At 33.4% G+C, this 20,074-nt stretch overlaps 4 protein-coding genes across 7 annotated transcripts in view; 2 read left to right on the top strand and 2 right to left on the bottom strand.

Annotated features, from left to right (window-relative positions):
• Positions 1 to 4,171: 4,171 nt before the first annotated feature.
• On the top strand, positions 4,172 to 6,986 carry LOC105250016 (dnaJ homolog subfamily C member 3). Its single transcript, XM_011255865.3, has 6 exons — positions 4,172 to 4,376; positions 4,475 to 4,585; positions 4,697 to 4,896; positions 4,970 to 5,295; positions 5,361 to 5,707; positions 5,820 to 6,986. Exons 1-6 carry the CDS (start codon positions 4,331 to 4,333, stop codon positions 6,236 to 6,238), a joined length of 1,449 nt encoding a protein of 482 aa, XP_011254167.1. The 5' UTR covers positions 4,172 to 4,330; the 3' UTR covers positions 6,239 to 6,986.
• A 43-nt stretch (positions 6,987 to 7,029) lies between these two features.
• Positions 7,030 to 9,380, bottom strand: LOC105250015 (dynein regulatory complex protein 9). Its single transcript, XM_011255864.3, has 5 exons — positions 9,236 to 9,380; positions 8,511 to 8,878; positions 7,967 to 8,250; positions 7,659 to 7,906; positions 7,030 to 7,383 (listed from the first exon to the last, which is right to left on the bottom strand). The coding sequence occupies exons 1-5, from the start codon at positions 9,263 to 9,265 to the stop codon at positions 7,123 to 7,125; spliced, it is 1,191 nt and encodes a 396-aa protein (XP_011254166.1). The 5' UTR covers positions 9,266 to 9,380; the 3' UTR covers positions 7,030 to 7,122.
• Positions 9,381 to 11,350: 1,970 nt separating this feature from the next.
• LOC105250014 (5'-nucleotidase domain-containing protein 3) lies at positions 11,351 to 16,284 on the bottom strand. 3 transcript variants are annotated; one of them, XM_011255861.3, is made up of 9 exons: positions 16,060 to 16,284; positions 14,379 to 14,554; positions 13,620 to 13,847; positions 13,252 to 13,254; positions 13,027 to 13,167; positions 12,799 to 12,956; positions 12,516 to 12,702; positions 12,286 to 12,426; positions 11,351 to 12,076 (listed from the first exon to the last, which is right to left on the bottom strand). In XM_011255861.3, the coding sequence occupies exons 1-9, from the start codon at positions 16,244 to 16,246 to the stop codon at positions 11,720 to 11,722; spliced, it is 1,578 nt and encodes a 525-aa protein (XP_011254163.1). In that variant the 5' UTR covers positions 16,247 to 16,284; the 3' UTR covers positions 11,351 to 11,719. The 3 variants fall into 3 exon arrangements, with proteins under 3 accessions (XP_011254163.1, XP_011254165.1, XP_011254164.1); XM_011255863.3 differs by lacking the exon at positions 16,060 to 16,284 and adding an exon at positions 14,867 to 16,040; XM_011255862.3 differs by lacking the exon at positions 13,252 to 13,254.
• Positions 16,285 to 16,610: 326 nt separating this feature from the next.
• The window catches only part of LOC105250013, a 43,325-nt gene continuing 39,861 nt past the window's right edge, over positions 16,611 to 20,074 (top strand). The window contains exon 1 of one of the 2 annotated variants that reach the window (XM_011255860.3): positions 16,611 to 16,758. The gene's annotated coding sequence lies outside the window, so the exon portion shown is untranslated. The remainder of the gene's footprint in view (positions 16,759 to 20,074) is intronic. The other variant, XM_011255854.3, reaches the window with a different exon arrangement.

Here is a 20,074-nt window from a genome sequence, read left to right as displayed (position 1 = left end):
AATGCATTAAATGTATTACATTAATCAGGTATTGAATGTCGGGAAGGTACTAGCTCAGTTTGAACTGAGAACGGAATATTAAGTCGTTAACAGTAACACACACAAGACAACGTGGCTGTTGTCCGATTAGGGGAGGGCTGAACGCTAGGCTCTTGCGGTCCTAAGGGACCTTCCTAGGGCATTGTTTCCGCTTAAAATAATGCGCATTATAACGGTATATAAGTGAGCTCGCGCTCGAGCGAAGTCATTACCGGCTGATAATGATGATGTTGGTAGGGCTTTATAGGATGTCGATATCGTTTCGTGCAAACGTCGGATTCTTATCTATCTAATCTATCTACGCGAGAGGGGGGGTAGGGGGAAAAAAGTACAAATTCGATTTGCGTCACAACCGACAAGATTTTTAGACACACGTCATACTTATACCTGTTATATTACTAGATTTAATAGTGCAATCGCGTGCGTGAATCGTATGCCGTGTGATCGTGGACCAAGGTGTGTGAATGCCTCTTTTTACGAGAGGGATAATTATTTCATCTAGAATCATTCGAGGATAGCGTTTAACGAGGTAAAATATCGTTGGCTTTCGACCGCGGATGCGAGTGTTCTCAAATTTTTAATACGATTCGTCATCGAGGCTATTTGGTCAGCTCTCGGAGGCCCTGCCAAGAACATTAATAAGAGAGAATCCTTCGTGGACAGCGATACATCGATTTGATGACAATTCTTGTGTCGTCTTCTCGTGCAGATATCTATTACGGCAATAATCTTTGTATGATTTATTAATCGACACATGGATTTTGTCATATACACGTGTATCATTTCTCAAGAAAAATTACATCGGTTCCGAGACTAGTATTATATACGCAAGCCTTTGCATCTCTTATTTTTTTCTATTTTATTTCGTATTATTTTATAAAGTAACGAAAGAAGAAGGAAAGACATCAATGGTCGTTGGATTTTAATGAATTATATCACGTACATGAAACGATAACAAAATTTCACGAAAATTTATAAACAGATGAAGATTATATGTGATGAAATTTAAATATTACATGTTAATCCGATATAATTTTATAATTAATCCTTGGATGTATAAAAAAGATTTTTAACATCTTGCAGTCTCTTTATCTTTTCATGATGTTTATTTCTTCAGTTTAATCTATTTTCCTTTTAAGTAATTTTTAGCGAGACTTGAAGCTAGCTTCTGCATTCAATTTAAATTAATTTGTAAATTACTTCCGCAAACATTTATTAGACCGTGCATCCAAGGGTTAAAATCCAATTGTACTAGTGATGTATTAAGCATTCATGACGCATCGAGCGTTACATGTTTTAATCAATCTTATGCATTTCGAAACAATATATTTTGTTTGTAACTCACATGGTGGACAGAGAGTATGTAAAACAATATATATACTTATAATTATATATACTTAAGGCTATTTCCATGTTAATGTTTCCTATTTTTTTTTTAAGTGATAATCAATGATATTGATCACGTACCGAGATAGAAAAACTTTCGCTTTACATTATAAATCTTAGGATGCGTAATGTCAAACTTAGGAAGTCATTGAACGTTCCTGCGAAATAGTCAAATGTCCACCGTGTAGTATCTATGACATATATGTATAAATTAAAAATATGGTACTATGATTTATATAACGTATTAGTATAGCGGAAGAGAGTAGAGAACGATGTAATAAGCGATTACTATTTATTGATCGATTTAGTATTTATTTTCTACGTTTACACGTCTTGAAAGGTAAACAGTGAATATCTTCTGTACTGTGTACTGTATTTTTCGTGTCATGTTTGGTCCTCTGAAGTATATCGGACGAGCAGCCTTAGGGAAAAAACACTTTATACGTATACATACAGAGAACGCGGAATAATCCAGACGAAAGATTAATTTAAAAGAATATTTAAAAGAAAATGAGGAGAGGAGAGAGGAGAAAAGAAAGAGAAATAAAAAAAAAGAGGGGCTATCGGTTTACGATGAATTAAAAAAGGAAAAAGAAAAGAAGGAAAGAAAGAGAAAAATAGCATTGACTGTGACTGCAATCATTACTGAGGGAAGGAAGAAAAAAATTGCACGATCCGCAAGGAACACATTACACATTGTAAGCTGTATTATGTAATAATACGATGCGTGCGAGATTATACATATTACGCCGCCGGCGAAAGCGGAGAAATTGTTCACGTGCGAGTATAGTCTTGTATTTTTTATTATTTTACACACGTACACGTACGCGCGCGTGCGTGTACGTGTGTCGATGGTTCCGATTTCCAACGACACCCGTCGAAGGGAGGGATCGGATGCCTCACCCATCGGAATCCATGCCCTCTCTTCGGAGATAGCGATAAGAATGCGAATCTGGGGCATAATATGGGACGCGCGCGCGCGCGTTCTATAATAGAGCGAGGTGGGATGGCAAAAGAAATGTCTTCTAACTTGTTCCGAATGTTTCAATTTGGGGTCGAGGATCGTCGTACGTGTCAGGGAGAGTACAAGAATATGAAAAAGATTACCGCATAATTCGTTGCGACTCATCGCGGTGGTAAGTGCGATAAAAGCGATATATTACGAGAACGAGAGAGAGAGAGAGAAATATATACATAAAAAAATGTACGAATACAATGTGCGAGATGTATAGTGAATCTACGTGCGACGTTCCTCGCGCGTTATTTGCTTGTAACCGTAATGATACTGCTATACGTTTACTTCACTCGATGTCGAGCGAGAAAGAGTATCTTAACGGAACGGTAAATGTACCATTCTGTCGGTCTCTTATTTAGTAATTTACATACTTAGCGCTAAAAATCGAGGCGAAATCGAATATGCGAACAAAGATGAGAAATGTTCCAATGAACCGTTGTATATGTTCATGCACGTACGGTTCTATATAAATATATATATGAAAAACGCATTGGATAAATTAATAAAGTGTCTCAAGGAAAGAATTTGCGAAGGAGAAAAATTGATCAATGAAAAATAGATGAGGATCAATGTGTATCGTACACTTATCGTTCATTAGCAATAAGTTATTGTGTGCGTCGCACACATACTTCTTGCATGCGTAGGTACAATACAACGTATGCTCGTGAAGAATGATGTAGAGTGTCAATATTGTTACAAAATACCTCATACGGGACGATCACATATTAATTCGGTGTTCTTTCATTCGGTGAATTTTTCGTTTATTTATATAGTATTATATATGAAGAGAAGGAACGAGAGCGAGAGAGAAACAAGAGCGAGAGTGAGACAGGAGACCTACAAAAATGAATATAATAAAGATCACAAAAGAAGATTAAGTAGAAAATCCTTGTTTTATGCGTCCTTTCCACTATCTGTATAATATTCAGATATCTTTGTACATTAATAAACATAATTAAATCGCTCGTCTTGTGCAATAAGTGGCAACTTATTGTACAAAATTTTAAAAATGTATGTTAAAAATTAAGAAATTATATTAAAATTATAAAATTATATATAAAGTAGAGTAAGCAAATTTAGATTCGATCGTTCTTTAAAAATTTACACTGTTTTTTTTAACTTTATTTTCACAAGCATCACATTGAAATTCTGATTAAATAAAATCAAGATAAATGGGAGAAGATATTAATATTTATAGAGATATTAATATTTTCTTTATCTATTTTATTTGTGGGAATTTTTGCAAAGCTGCTAATCATCTAAACAATTCGAAAAAGCATTTATAAATAGAATTGTGAAATAGCTTTAATCAAAAACCTAAATATCTAAAATATTTTAAGTATATTATTAAATATATTATATTTTAAATACATTAAATATATTTAAATATACATATATTAATATATTAAGTACATATATTAATATATAATATATTACATTTAAATATATTTATAAATATATTATTAAATATATTTTAAATCTATTAAAATGCATGTCATAAGATGCATGTACTCTTAATGAATGTTTGTACCATATCTACAGCTTCATTATTAAATTATGTTCAATTTACAGTGGGTATTCGTCGAGGAAAATTACATAATCGAGCAGAAGTAGTCTGTTAATTTCCGACGTTTATTTTTCCCGCGTTACGCTATCGCAAGATATCGAGCTTATCGGATCAATTATTCGACCAAATTCAACTCGCGGTGGGAGGAACACGATGCTCGTGTGACCAATCGCGTAAGACCACGACACAATGGCGGCGTGGCTGGACAGTTTTGTGTTGTCGAGTGGTTAGGTGTCATTAGGTTTCTTGTCGCGATCTCGGATTAATTTTTTTGTTTAGAAGATTGCTTCGTTGCGCTCGGTGAATTAATTTTCCTCTCAGTCATGCACGGTTTCCTGATAGTAGTCCTGTTGGATTTAACCTTCGACTGTAGGTATTCCTAACCTTTCTCTAATAAATTTGAATAATTGAACTTATTATTCTGTGTCTTTGTGCCTATCTACAATTGATAATCGGCCGTTTTTTAGTGGTCGGAAGTGTTTCTCAATTGGAGATCGACAAGCATCTAGAGTACGGCAGAGAATTCCTGGCAAAGGGCCAGTTGCAGGACGCACTATCGCATTATCATGCAGCTGTCGGTAAGTTGAATTATACATTGCAGTTGCTCTTGGAATTGCACTAGACAAATTTAATTGACAACTCTTGTGCTAACGTAGAAGAAAAATAAAAAATTAATAAATTTCTTTCAGAGGGAGATCCGACCAATTACCTGACATATTATAAGAGAGGAACAGTTTATTTAGCATTAGGTAAAGCCAAATTTGCCCTACTCGATCTTAATAAGGTTTTAGAATTGAAGGTAGACTTTACACCAGCAAGACTACAGCGTGGTAACATTTTACTGAAGCAAGCTCACTTTAATGAAGCTGAAATAGATTTTCAAGATGTCGTATGTTATTTTTTATATATACTTTACATCATAACCAGTATATAGTAATTTATCCTCATTTTTCTTATTTCAGCTATCTGTAGAACCAAATAATAAGGATGCCTTGTATGCCTTAGATAGGTTATCTTCAGCTAGAGAAGATATGAAATTTATTAATACACTGATATATAATGACGATCATGCAGCAGTTGTACAGCAAATTACTCGAATCCTTGAAATATGTCCATGGTCTTCTGACCTTAGAGAACAAAGAGCAGAGAGTCATCGCCACCTTGGAGATTATATGAGTGCTATATCTGATATACGATCGACTACAAAATTACTGTCTGATAATACAGAAGGATTCTTCAAGCTCTCGACATGGTTGTATCGTCTTGGACAAGTTGAAGAGGCATTAAAGTGAGTACTTAGTCAAATATATATATCTTTAAGTAAAATATATTAAAATTAACATAAATATTCAGGGAGATTCGAGAATGTTTGAAACTTGATCCAGACCATAAGGAATGTTTCCCATTTTATAAGAAGATTAGAAAAATTCATAAATTCCTACAAGATGCAAGGACAGCACTAGAAAATACAAAGGATTATAATTCGTGTATCGACTTATCTAATCGTATATTAAAGGAAGAACCATATGAAAAGAACGTGCAATTTACGGCTTTTCATTATCTTTGCAAATGTTACACGGGAACCTCTAATACAACTTATGCAATCCGTAATTGCCAAGAAGCATTGGAAATTAAAAAGGAACCTGATTTGATTTGTGATAGTGCAGAAGCTTATCTCGCTGCAGAAATGTTCGATGATGGTAATCTACATCTTTTCCTTAGCCTATCTTATGATGAAACATATGCACAACCTTTTATATGATTTTTGTATAATGTAATAAACAAACATCTTTTTTTCTGTCCTCTCTACAGCCATTAGAGAATATAAAAATGCCTTAGAGATAGAACCGAATATGCAGAGAGCCAAGCAAGGATTGCAAAAAGCGCAACAACGCCAAAAAATGTCAGAAAGCCGAGACTATTATAAAATTTTAGGCGTATCGAGAAATGCCAGCAAACGAGATATCATTAAGGCATACCGGAAGCAAGCACAGAAGTGGCATCCTGATAATTTTCAGGAAGGCGAAGAGAAAAAACGTGCGCAGAAAAAGTTCATCGATATTGCCGCTGCCAAAGAAGTCCTCACGGATGATGAGAAGAGAGCGAAATTCGATCAGGGCGAGGATCCCTTAGATCCGGAGTCGGGTCGACACCAACAGGGCTTCAATCCCTTCCAGGAGTTCCATCAATTCCATGGTTCTCCCTTCCAATTTAAATTCCACTTTAATTAAACACATCCTAAGATCTTGTTGTAATAGAACAATTACTATTCTCGAATTTTAATACTCGTCGTTTTAAACGCGACGGTCTCTTTATTTCATCCTAGCCCGAATTTCGTTTCGCTGTCGATGGAAATGGCGCGTGTTTAATCTAACGAATTCGGGAGATTGCAGATGAACAAATCGATGAATCGTTAACCAAGACCAATGGCCATCTAGCGATACCGGGTAATGCACATATCCCGGTACGCGTTTAATAAGAGATGCAAAGAGAGACTTTAATCGCTCGCTAGTTTGTTTACTGCAAAACTTATAATACAGTACTCGTTCTACTAGTACATGCATACAGACTGAACGATAATTATAATATATTTCAATTCACACGTAAATATCCGTCGCGCATAATTTTATCATTGCACTATCCATCTTTATACTATTGTATGCTACTGATAAAATTGTGATTGTTCCACGTATTGCAGTACAAACATGATATGTACAGTGATCACTTGCTACTGATTGTTTCAGCAGCTCATTTTTAGCTTGGGAACATGCGACAATTAGATCGAATTCGAAAGATATTGCGCGTTTATCGAGTACGAATATATTAAATCGGTATTTATATTGTTATTACTTTCGCGCGTATTATATTCGTACTCGGTAATGTTCACATAATGTGTAGCTGTGCGTATGAGTGTGAGTCAAAACTTTATGTAAATACTGTATTTCTGAGACATTTGTTTAAAAATATATTTGAGTAATTTATATACCATTATAAAATATATGAAAAAGGCATTATTAGTATATATATATAAAGAAAGCATAAGCGTTCACTAAAACGTCAAATTTTATATTGTTTGCTCAAGCGTCAAATTTTCTTTTTAAAGCTTTCTTTTTGACTACACTTTGCCTTTTCTTTTCATCAATCGCTCTTTCTGTTTTCTTAATTTCTTTTGTTTTTTTAATCCTTTTTGCAGATTTTTATATTTTCCTAATTGTTGTCTCACCATGTGACCCCTCCATATCGATTGGATAATAGTTGCAGCTCTATTTAGCTTTGCTTCTTCCTGCAATCTTTCTTCTTCTTCGATAAATTTTTGCCGCTCATCTATCAAAGTGCGCATTTCTTTCATCTCTAATTTTTGTTCTTCTATAAGACGCTATCGAGACAGAAATATAGATTCATGAGTAACTTAAAAAGTTATTTGAAAATATACTATCATTTATATAATTTTATATTTTTTATGCTATTCAATTTTAATTCTTTTTTTTACTTTTCTTATTTTTTATTTTTATATTTTAATAATTATATTTGTTTTTACTTAATTATACTATATTATTTTTGACGTTCGGAAATAATTCTGATGTGTGAAATATGTTTTCCTATAGCTACTAGAAAATATTACTACTCTCTTATATTAATCTTCGAATGTACCTTTAATTCGTCGATTTCCTGCTGCCGTTCCACAATTTCCTCGTTATATCTCTTCGTCCACATAATTACCTGTTCTTCTTTCTCTTTGATATCCGCTTCTAAATAAGCGTTCATTTCCGCTGATTTAATTTGCTCCGCGTTATATTCCTTCGAGTAGTCGCTTAATTTGTCCAGCATTTCTTTCTTTTGTAGATGCAATTTGAGTTCCTGCTGCTCTAGTCTGGCCTTCTCCCATTTTTCCGCATAGCCTGAGCACGATAATATTGATAAAGAAATATATTTGCACGTATAGAAATGATGTATCTTACCTAATTTTCCGCTGTTTAAAAATATTGCGTGATCGACTTGCGCGTCGCTTTCCTGCGCGAGTTTTATTATATTTTCTCGATCCTCTTCATTCGCCTTCTTGTTAGATTCCAATAGTTCTTGGAGTTCCTTAGCTTGGTTGAGCCAGATCTGGGCATTTGCTTCGAGATTACGTTCGCTTTCCTGCTTCTTTGCAATATTATCAATTTCCTTTTGCAAACTGTCAAATCTGCCATTTTTTTTTATGTCGCGAAGAACTTTCTGAAGGACTTGATACACATAATTTCTAAATACAAATTCGTTAAAAATGCATGCATTAGAAAAAATTTGGTGTACATCTTCGACTGGAGAAGTTTTAATTCATATATTAGGAAGATACCGAAAAAATAGCATCTATATAAAAATATATATTTAAATATATATATTATACATACATATATATAAGCAAAAGTTATAAAGGAATATTTTGGAATACCTTTTTTAATTTTTTTTAGAAGTATTGAAGCTGTGTAGAGTTTTATATAATGACATATGCATTAGACAAACCTATCCCTCTGCATTTTTTCAGCCTCTGTAGGTACGATTGGCAGCAGATCCATTTCTTCCCTGAAGAGCCTTCTAGGCTCGTCGGGCACTCCGTATGTCTCGTCAATCGTTTTAAACGTGTCGTCCCAGCGTGAATCAATTTTAGCCGGTATCATGAATCCTATTATGGCGAGCTGATCTAAACATTCCTCAAGGACGCATGATATAGCGGCCGCTTCCAACGGAGTGAACGAGTCGATCGGCGGAACTTCCATTTGCATACTTTGCACCCCGATATTCTCTGAATTTTTTACTCTCGGCAGCGTATCCACAAACGACTCCACAGATTCCGAAGGTGTCATTACAGACGATTCAATCAGATGTAACGGCTGAATAACAAATGTTATTAACTTATGAGACGATTAAGTTATCCTTTCAGCAAATTATTTCTCATTATATGAATTATTTTTTATTGCGAAACATTGTATATTATATATTATGTGCATTGTATATTATGTGTACAGAATGTCATGTTTGATATTAAGAAAAAAATGTATTTGTTTATTTGAAATCATACGTTATACTTCAAAAAATATCAACATTAAAGTCAAAGTTTTTAATTTCTTCTCAGAACATTTCATGGACTTTTACCCGATAATTTAATAATTAATATAATAATTTAAAATAATATAATAATTAGGATAATATAATAATTTAATATTTAAATGATTCTTTAATTTTGTTACCTTATGATGTTCATTAGTTGTACCGAACATAATCGGAAGATTTGGCAATAGAAATGTAGCAGGTCCACAATTGGTGATTATATTTCCGTGCTCTTTCTGTTTTATCAATTCTTCACCTTGCAATGTTATTGAAGAAGTCTCCAAAAAGCAATTTTCTTCAGTCAGTTTTTTCGTATCTTCAAGTTCGATATTTTTCTAAATATGTATTTATATATAATCTAAATATGTATTTATAATATTTTTCTAAATATGTAAATATACTTCGAGATTTATGAGTATAATTCTAAATATAAAATTAATTTTTCGTTATGTATAATATACGAATAATTAAATTTTGATTAATTTTATTTATATTGAATTTCTATTTATATTAATTCTATTTATATCTTACTACGATATAACGTTAATCTTACTTTTTCATCTTCTATTTTAGAAACGATTATCTTGTTCATATTTTGCATGAATGTGTCGGTTGTTTGTTTCAGTGTTTTCTCAACAGCATGTCCATCTATTGATGCATCATCGATGATGATTACATTCCTACGAGCTTGTTGAACTATTATAGACGATAATCTATCGAGCGCGATGTCTTTTTGAAATGCTTGTATATCTTGAGATACTTTCAGTTCATTTATCATTTTTGTGATTATGCTAACATAACAATTATATATAATGTTATTCATAAATTAATCAGTTATATATAATATTAAACTATTTTTATGTACAATTTAAGAGTTTATATATGTTTGAAAATTAATTTTAGAAGAAAAAGACAGAATCAATTAATACAATTTAAATATTATTCGTATCTGTGATATTACGATATTCACTGCTAATTAGTGTCTTAAAAGTTATATTATAAATTAAAATAATTGTATCGTTGACAGAAATTTAATCTACGAACTTTACCGTTTTTTTGCCTCATTTTTTTTCATCAATTAGTATATCTGCCAAAAAAATACAAAGTGTGAGAACACAATATATTGGCACAGAAATCTTGGGTTTAATTTCTTCCCAAGTCATATTGTTATATTGAATTTTTGCTATTGTCAAGTTTGTAAATATTGAAGCTGTATAGAGAAATAATCTCGAACAAAGAAAAATCTCGAACCATGTGAATGCTACGAGCCAAAGATCATTCTATATTTAAGCGTTATATACAGTTATTCATATTTTGAAAACAAATATTATTGATGAAAAAAATGTTCTCTTTGCTCGTTGTATTAGGATCTCGTTAGCAGTATGAGAAAATAAAAGTATATTTGATAACAGTGATACATTTAATCTATAAATACAATAGATACATTAGATAAATATATTTATCATAGGAATCAGCAGTTTTTTCATTTAATAATGACTAAAATGTTTGAACACGCAAAGTTATCTTAACAAGTATATCTAAGTAGTACACTATATAATAACACTATATAATAACTATATATAACACTATATAATAACACACACACACACACACAAATCATTCTATAGAATATGACAAATAATGTAATCTCATTTATTGTATATTTAAATATTCATCAAAAATTTATTTTTTCCGCATTTTTGTGTAAAAGACAAAAAAATTTATATAGGAATTTAAATAGACAGTTAATAATAGCACACACACACACACGTAAATTTTAATTTAGTTTATACAAATCCTGGTTAAGAATTGATAACATGTATACATGATATATGATATATTTGTACTTCCTGTTTATATATATACATATATGTCATATTCATAGATTCATTATACACAAATTAAACTTTAAATTTATTATGCTTTAACAACAAATGTAAATCTCATTGCAAAAATAATTGAATATCAACATGACTTATAAATTGGCATTTCTTTAAAAGCCATATCTATCGCGCAAAAGTTTGCTAGACATGATTTATCTCTTCTCCTTACATTTTCTAACAATAAATTCTAGTAACTATTAGTACTTAAAATATTTGACGAGTTTCATAGTTTAATAATACTTTGCTTATAGCTACGCTCTCTTGTCTATAGCTCTTACTTCATTTCCTATTCTATGCATTTTACAATGTGATATATCACATCATTTTACATAATATGGCTATTGTCATGGTAATAATAATAATAATATAAGAGCCTTCGTAATCTATATAGCTCATTTCATCGCATTTACATACATTATATTCCAATGCAAATTAGTTATAACTATGTGGCTGTAAAAGCACATTAACGTTGATCGATATAGATTTACATTGCATGTATGCATATAATCATGCATACATATACCTATTAAGGTATATATGTGTGAGGCAAATCCTCATCGTTTCGAAATTATAAACTTCTATATTATGACATTTTAAATAAATCAGTTTTTAACTTATAATTGAAAATCTATTATTATCGATTCAACATTTAATGCGAAATATTTTGATTGTACGCTCCAAAAGCGTTTGCTACTCACATAAGAACAATAATTAATATTTATTTTTTAAAATACTAAAGCTTTACATAAAGTAACTGGTATATTCATGAGGCATTACACCTCTTCTAGGATAGAATGTATGACTCGTGGAATATTCTAAAAGATTTGTGATTGAGCTCATGTAAATGTCGGCAAATCTAAACAGTCTTCTGGAAAAATAAGTCGGATTGTGATATGTTCTGAATACTGAGCCAAATTGTTTGTTGAAGACCGATTTGATCTCGTTTCTCAATTGATCTCGTTCCTTCATCCATTCACCTAGCTCTTCTTGTACTTCGGCTCCTTCATAATCTTGATGTTCCTCGATTACACCAGTTAACATCTGAAGCCAGTTAGCGTTTTCTTTAAACTTTGGATCGTTCAAGGTTTCGATTTCGTGCTGTAATATAATATATAATTCTTTATGCTTTGTATATTATATTTATATTAAATTAATTTCAAAAAACAAATTTATATTAAATTAATTATAATTAATTATATTTAATTATATTATATTAATTTCAATTTTTAATACTTTTGCTTGATATTAAATTAATTTTATTCGAAAGTTTTATCAGAAATAATTAATAAAAATTTTGTTTAAATTACCGTTAATTCTTTGATTATCGCACCCGTTCGCCAACCATGTTCTAAAGTTACATCCGCTAAATCGCTGTATGGATGATCGCCAAAATATAACACTTGATGTCCTCGCCATCCAGTTATATCTTGAAGCTGTTTAACTGTTCCCTAAAATAATTCATTCAATTATTAAAAATGTATAATGTAATGTGTCTCAAGGATGTAAATTTCTAAGATATCAAAATAGGAAGACTCACTTCAAGATATACAACACCTTTGTTGAGTTTAGTGACTCGATCCCATAATTGCGTTTGTTTAACTTCATCGTAAATTCTCAAAGGGCGCGATTCTTCTGTAAAAAATCTTGGTTTCCTTGCTTGAACAATCACTACATCGAAATAGTCTTTCCAATTTTCACCGACCAAAAATTGCATACCCTTATTACTGCAAAACATTAAGAATTGTTTTATCGTTGCTATATTCTGATAAATATCTGAATTAATTATCTAAATTAAAATTATTAATATTTGAAAAACATACACAAAATGAAAAGGACTGTTTGTGACCAAGAACATTTTCTTGTTGGCTTTGTGAAGTCGCTCGAAAAATCTCCTTAAATCTTTATTCTGTTCTAGATACTCGGACACGTTTTCCACCACTAGTTGATGCATTATAGGATGGCAGCTTTGCACAGAATTCTAGATATTGTATAAAATGAATTGTATAAACAATTAGCAGGATTACATTGGCTACGTCAAAGTAATTTACCTTAACATCTCTAAATAATATCTCTGGATGATAATCAATGTGATTTTGCAGAAAATATTCCGTAACGTTGCACAATAAACTCATTTCCGGCACCGAAAACAAATCGGCTAGTTGAATCATTTTCGTGCGATGCACAGCATTCTTAAAGAAAAAAACAAAATGTGCAATTACAATCTTTTCAAAAAAATTTTTATATATCTCTCGCAAGTATGAATATATACTCACTTTCTGTATAAAACAATCCATCATCAAAAATACATATGTTGATAATGCAAATAGAGAAGATTAAATATTTTTAGCATATTTTAAAGGGTCCGTTTTATGAAAACAAATTATGAATTTTGCAAACATCATTATTTCTTTTCGTCTCATGAAAAAAAGAAATTTTAAGGGAAAACTTTTGATGATTAAAAAAGCCAAAATTCTGTCAACTTATAAATGAAACAATTATATTTTTAGGATTTTAAGCAGATCATGCATTCCTTCTGTTAAGGAATACGCATAATTCCTGTTACATGTACTCTTAATGTATTATATTTTTAATTTTATTTATTGATATTTGCAATTCTTTCATTCAATAATAACAAACTTACGTGAGAGTGCTTGTGTGGCGCCTCCACATAAGCTATCGGTATTATTCTATTTTTGTAGACTCGGAGGACCTCATCGTCGGGTACAGGATGCAAACCACGATAAACGGCACCCAATTGAATTTGCAAGAAGCTGTCGAGCTTTAGCAGGAGACCCTTTTCGATGTCGTAATGGAGGCCGCGGACGGCAAAATTTTCTCTGTATTCTAGATTGGCAATTCCCTCTGGATACTGAAAACGGCAATTAAATGAGTTTAAGCAAAGTTCAAGATGAAATTCTAATCGGAAATGTAATTATCTTTTGATTTCGGCAGAAATTCCGAGTAAGTTGTCCTTTGAGATGAAGGCAAGTGGGACAAAGTTCTGTATACTTTTACTTTTAATTCTTTCTTAATGCTTTCTCATTTTCAGCTTTCTCGTCTCGACAAAATATAGAAATTATATTTCCAACAAACTCTATACTTATATGATTAAATAATAATTTCTTAAATAAAATAAATGTTGGATATGATAGCTAGTGATACACATGTACATACATATACGCAATTTTTTTCTATCTATTAAAAATATTTGTGATTGAAGATATTTCTAATAAAAATATATTTTTTCAATTATATCATTACGATATGTGAATTGTAATTTTAAGAAAAATATATATTTAAAGAACAAGAAATTGTATATGAGTCTAATAAATTATATAAATATTTTATATTTTATACTTATTATATTTTAATCGATCGATTATCACAGAAAGATAAAGACCTTGTATTTTTTAATGAGCATATCGCGTCCCAGATTGTAAAGCAAATAATCCATGGATGGCTTGTAACAGGCCAGCGTATAATCGTAATCAAATCCATAGACCTGAACTTCTTTTAAGTCGAGTTCATTGCAGGCAAATACACCCTTCGGATTCACATCTTGAGGGAGTTTCTTCGCTAAAATTGCAACGATATAAATAAATTATCAATACTATAGATAATGAATATTGCATCTAATCAGGTGCAATAAAAAATGTGTATATAATCTGCAATAAATAATAGAATATTAAATAAATATTAATATAATTAATATAATTATATTATAATTATTAATATAATATAATTAATATAATAAATAATTATTTTGTACGTTTCTCTCTCTCGAAAAAAATATGGAATCTTTTTAATAAATATCGTTATTGTTCTCGATCTTAATTCCATGCGAATTAAAGTCCTTAATTGGAATGATATGAGAACTACAGTTATTACTTTTTCAGACCTAACTGGCGATCAATTCGCGCGGTGCTCTCGTTTCATTCTACAAATATACAAGCTGATTTTCACTGTCCTAGATTTTTCTGCCTATACATTCGTCTCTGCTTTCGTTGTGCCGTGGGAAGGGAGAGAAGGGCGAAGAAACCGATCTGCGATCTAAATCTAATCTGTCTCCGTTGTTCCCCCTCTGTCCTCTCTACGCGGTCTCTTTATATCGCTTTTTTCGGCGCCATCGCGAGCTAATTAATGAAGATAAATATCCTGATGAGCTGAAAAGTAATGGGAAAAGATAGAGAATCTCATCAATAATTTATGTGCTCTTTTATTTTTATCTGTTCTCTCGAATAATTTACTTGATGTGATTTAGCACGTCTTTTATATATATATAAATGTCGTCAGTTTATAAATATAATATCACCAATAAGTTTGTCAACGCAAACGGTTGGCAGAGATACGAGAGATACTTTATCTCAAATCTTGCGGTGTGCATTATGTCATGTTTTTCGCACCCGTAACAAATTTATGTGTATGTGCATCGGACTAAATGTTTTTCTTGGTAAAACTTTCCACTTCTACAATTTATCGACGCTCCGCGAATTTATGAATAATAATATATACGCATTAATTAATTCCCTAATTATATGAGTGACAAAAAATGTGCATTTGTAATTCGAGATATTTAAAGGAAGGAAAAAGATCGTTTACAATAGTCGCGAAAGCGATAATATCGAACGTTCTTCAAAAGTACGTTACGAATAACAGGAAAAAACTAATCTCGCACGTTAATAGTTACTCTCGGACACGTGGCAAGATACTCGGCAACACGCCAGAGAATCGTGATAAATCTCTTCAGTCGCCAAATTCTACGTAATAACGAAACCTCTCTTTCTCTCTCATCCGCAAAATTTCGCGACTTGATTAAATCTTGTCCCTTCTTTCCTAAAGACGTAACGGTGCATCTTCCTCCCCCCATCCCCCTTGGAGGGGTGATGATCCGCGTGCCCAGTAACAATAACTTCTCCGCCGTGCGCGTCGTGTCAAGGTCGCCCGCGCGCGTCTTATCGATACCTCGAACGCACGACGCGCATGCGCCGCGCGCGCTCGGACGTGCGAGCGAGACGGACGTATCCAGACGGACGTCAACGACGCGCACGACATTGGCATGGCCGCGGACGTTCGGTACTCACATTTGCACTTGTCGAACATCCTCAGATAATTCGCGCGCATAACTTCGCGCGACACGGGACCGCGATTGAGGGCGCGGTCGCCCACCGTGCGCCTCGACTCCCCATAAGATGCGGTGATCTGGCGTAGACGCGCCAACCGAGTTTCCGCGACGCGACACGTTGTCACGACGGTCCTCGCGTGGAGCATCACGGACGATTGGCGGGCGCGCGACGCAAACTGTCGCGGCGGCGCGCGGCGATTGGCGTGCTGCGCGGGCGGCCGATTTGAATCCAAAGCGCCGTCACGAACTAGCGGAAGGATCTAAGGCGGGAAACTCGACTCGCGGGACTCGGAGGCGCGTGATTGGCCGGCGCCGGCTCGTTCCGATGCGTTGATTGGGCGCCACGATCGCGCCTCGCGTTCCTATTGGACGACGTCGCGTGTGGGGGCGCTGGGTGCGCTCCGTCGACCTCGTCTCGCGGATGACATTCCGTTCTCGATTGTTTGTTGCCTTCAAGGCCGCGCGCGAAACGCGTTCGCGATATATATACGGAATATTATTTATGTAATAGAAGAGTTATTTGAGCGTGTTAACTGCTATTCGGACTCAATGAGTTTAAGTGATGTACACCGTTACGTGTTCGATGACGACGATGTTTCGAAATCACGGCGTCTCGGCGGATATCGTGATCGAGTATTTACGAAGTGGCTATTTTAAGGTAAGATTTTGAGGTTCTAAACACGAGGAGCCTCAAGAACTTTTGAGATATTCGAAAATATCTCGCCTTCACATTATTGGATATTCGGTCCTTTGTGTTAAAAATACGATTTCAAAGATACGATTTTTAAGAATTCCATATACGAGAGTTGTTTTGAATATTTAAAAAGCTTCTTAGGTTCCTTGTTATTTATTGCATTTTTGTTTTATATTTGTAAAATGGCGGATCTTTAAACGATACATTCCGTCCATAATTTTCATTACTGTTATTTTTATCACAACGAATATATAATATATTCGATTCTAATAAGCATTATTTTAATGACAGCGTTCAAAGATCCGCTTAAATGTACTATACTTTGGGAAGAAAATGTCATACATTTCTCTTTCATTTTATTCCCAAGTCACGGAATAAAATTGATCGGTCCAATTCCGAGCTATTAAAATACTCGTGCGTTCTAACGGCCTACGTGACGTTAGATATCCAATTAGGGTCGGCCGAATGTTCGAAACGCTTTGACGCTTTTAGAAAGCCAGGCGGGCGATATCTGCCCGCGGGATCTGTATTCCGTGGCGATTCCCTTCCCCTTTTATTTGCTTAATATTTTCCTCGCGCTAGCTCGAGAATTGGGTTAATTACCTCACGAATCCAACCTGCGTGATTTGAATGCGGAGGTTTTCTTCCTTTTTTTCCCTCTTTTTTTGCGAGCTAAATACCCGGCGTTCGACGCGCATAATTCCCAGACATACCCCTGCTCCCTTCTGCGCAGCGTATAGACTTGTACGAGGACGTTCTAGGATACTTAACACACTTCGCACCTGATCCTAATTGCGAGAAACTACCCGCGTGCGTTTGCAACCGGTACCGATTATACGCCTCCATATTTAATGGGTGGCCGCGAGCGTGCGATGGACGATGCCAATGGTATGATTAACGATCGCGATTGTGTCATCCGTCCGTTTCTTCTGCATCCGCGTGTTTTGCCGTTATCGGTTCACTTAATAGATCAAAAAAAGCTGGTAAACGTCATTTATCCCAAGATTATAGGAAGCCATCGGTTAATGAAATGGAAGGATGAGAATAATGAATTATACCGCGTGTTACAGGCGGCTTTTAAGCTTCATATAACGAACAAGAAAGATCAATTACCATCGAAGATATTTTGTAACATAGTATCTCTTTTTTATTTGTTTATTTGCACATTTGTTGTCTTGTGCTACTTGCAAGTATCGATAGTCTTCCGATTGTATTCTCTAAAATTTCTCTAAAATAGTGATGCAATCGAAAAAAGAAATATATCGAAATTAATGATTTTTATTGCGGAGTAATACCGGCTTTCGACATTCAAAAACGATTATTCATTGATTCCTTGATCGATGGAATGTCGGAAGCTGCAGAATTTTCCAACATATCCACATGTAACTATCCTGCTGCTATTGGTGACACGCGACCTCATTACCTTAATCTAACATAGTCTTGGATCCTCGGTCATCGTACTCTTCTATGATAATGTATTTAGTCGTATATATTCTGCGAGACGTTATCTTGAATGATTACCTTCTCGGTATACATATAATTATGGTTATGAATGTTGCATAACAGTCTGTTTATTTACATTTAACAGTGTTTATTGCTGAGATTATATGAGAACTAATACAAAAGTACATGTAAGATGCAGATAAAGTAATATGTAATATATAATTTTATACTCTCTATCTTTATTAATGATATTAATTTTTTTGAATAATAATAAACGTCACATGTTATATGTAAAAATATACGTATTTCTCACACACGCGTACGGATATGTAATATTTTTCAGCTCTTTGATAAAAATGAGACGAATAAAATTACAAACTTTTACGACCGAATTTTTGAAATACTAGCCGTCGAATTTCGACTTCAAATATACAATTTCACAGTACAATTGAATTTTACGTTATAACAAAGTATGCGTACATTCACAATATTCTCTGTAAAATTTCCCATACGTTTTCCGTGATACCCTGAGGCACTGAATGCACATCCTGCGTCTCGTATATTGACAGTTTCAGCAGAATCAACGTTATGCACGTTGTTGCTGCTGAAGACTCGTTCGTTCGATCGCGAATTTCATATCCGTGAATATTGTGTTAAAAATAGTAGCTTTTTACTCCTTTACGGAGAGTTAGTTTTACGTTTGCGATTTCCTATGTTATTTGGCGCTTTTCAATATGATTCCATATATTTCTATATATTTTTCCTTGTATCAATTATTTCCGATTAACGTATGGTATTTTTAATTGTTATATTTTTGTTATTTTCATGCTAAGAAAATAATTTAATGTAAAATATAAAAAATATTTATTAGATTAAAATTGTTGAAAAAAATAATATTTCGAAGAAAGATAAATCTGAGAATGCGAGAATGTTCGCTTTAGAAACGCTTCAAAAGGATATCTCGAGTGATTTACGAACACTATAAATCTTTTTTTTCATCGAATTACGCACACGCTATGCTTATATCACGATAATATTACTATCATATAGCTGTAACGAGTTATGCGAGCGAAATGCGCTAATTAGCCGATAATTACGCTCGCAATTTTCGATCTGCACTAATCTGTTACTTAATGATTTACACTAATTTTAGTTTGCGGCCATTAAGCTCATTCATTTCTTCGCGGATCGTCAAATTTGCAGCAGTTCTCGAATAGTAAAACGCGGCCATTAATTAAGTAAAAAATAAATAAAAGTCACCACCGCAATAAAATTCAGCCAATTAGATTTAAATTTGTTTGTCTTTCTTGTAAAAACAAATCGACAGTTTTAGTTAGTTACAGAAATACCTTTAATGATTGAAACTTTTTATTAAGCTGTCAATTTTGCCATTAATTATGTTGTTAATTTTTTATAAATAAAAGATTTTTTTAAGTTGAATATAAGAGAAAATAATGATTCGATATATCAATAAATCTAATTTAATATATTTGGATATTTATTTTTCGTGCATTATTATTTACAATTTTAAATGAAAAATTATAAAGGAATATAATTTTTATTTGTATAATACAATTGGAACGTTCAGTGCTCTTTAGATCAGATTATTATCAAGTTGGAAAAATAATGTTTTTAAGATTTTCTCCTGAATACCTGAAATCGTGAATTATGAGCACTTCCTGTGTAAAGATATTGTCGCATTTCCCATCACACGGATGACTTCTCTCGGTTTTTATCGTTCGCGTTTCAGCTTCTTATAGTTCTAACAATTGCTCGTATTTGTCGTTTTAGTAGACGGAGGTTAATTACAATCAGAGAGACCGTGTTAATGGTGCCT

Source organism: Camponotus floridanus, unplaced genomic scaffold (genome assembly GCF_003227725.1).
Source record: "Camponotus floridanus strain SB8 unplaced genomic scaffold, Cflo_v7.5 scaffold20, whole genome shotgun sequence".
Lineage (NCBI taxonomy): Eukaryota > Metazoa > Arthropoda > Insecta > Hymenoptera > Formicidae > Camponotus > Camponotus floridanus.
This window is presented reverse-complemented; position numbering and strand designations above follow the sequence as displayed.

What these genes read in the sequence shown, in the direction of transcription:
- LOC105250016 (XM_011255865.3), top strand. Translation starts at nt 4,331, where the DNA reads ATGCACGGTTTCCTGATAGTAGTCCTGTTGGATTTAACCTTCGACT. An exon ending in GTTGGATTTAACCTTCGACT is followed by an intron (nt 4,377 to 4,474) that starts GTAGGTATTCCT and finishes GCCGTTTTTTAG; the next exon opens with TGGTCGGAAGTGTTTCTCAA. An exon ending in TGCAGAAATGTTCGATGATG is followed by an intron (nt 5,708 to 5,819) that starts GTAATCTACATC and finishes TCCTCTCTACAG; the next exon opens with CCATTAGAGAATATAAAAAT.
- LOC105250015 (XM_011255864.3), bottom strand. Translation starts at nt 9,265, where the DNA reads ATGTTCGGTACAACTAATGAACATCATAAG. An exon ending in GAAAAAATGCAGAGGGATAG is followed by an intron (nt 8,251 to 8,510) that starts GTTTGTCTAATG and finishes ATTTGTATTTAG; the next exon opens with AAATTATGTGTATCAAGTCC. An exon ending in TTTAAACAGCGGAAAATTAG is followed by an intron (nt 7,907 to 7,966) that starts GTAAGATACATC and finishes TATCGTGCTCAG; the next exon opens with GCTATGCGGAAAAATGGGAG.
- LOC105250014 (XM_011255861.3), bottom strand. Translation starts at nt 16,246, where the DNA reads ATGCTCCACGCGAGGACCGTCGTGACAACGTGTCGCGTCGCGGAAACT. An exon ending in TGCTCATTAAAAAATACAAG is followed by an intron (nt 13,848 to 14,378) that starts GTCTTTATCTTT and finishes TGCCGTTTTCAG; the next exon opens with TATCCAGAGGGAATTGCCAA. An exon ending in TATTATTTAGAGATGTTAAG is followed by an intron (nt 12,957 to 13,026) that starts GTAAATTACTTT and finishes TACAATATCTAG; the next exon opens with AATTCTGTGCAAAGCTGCCA.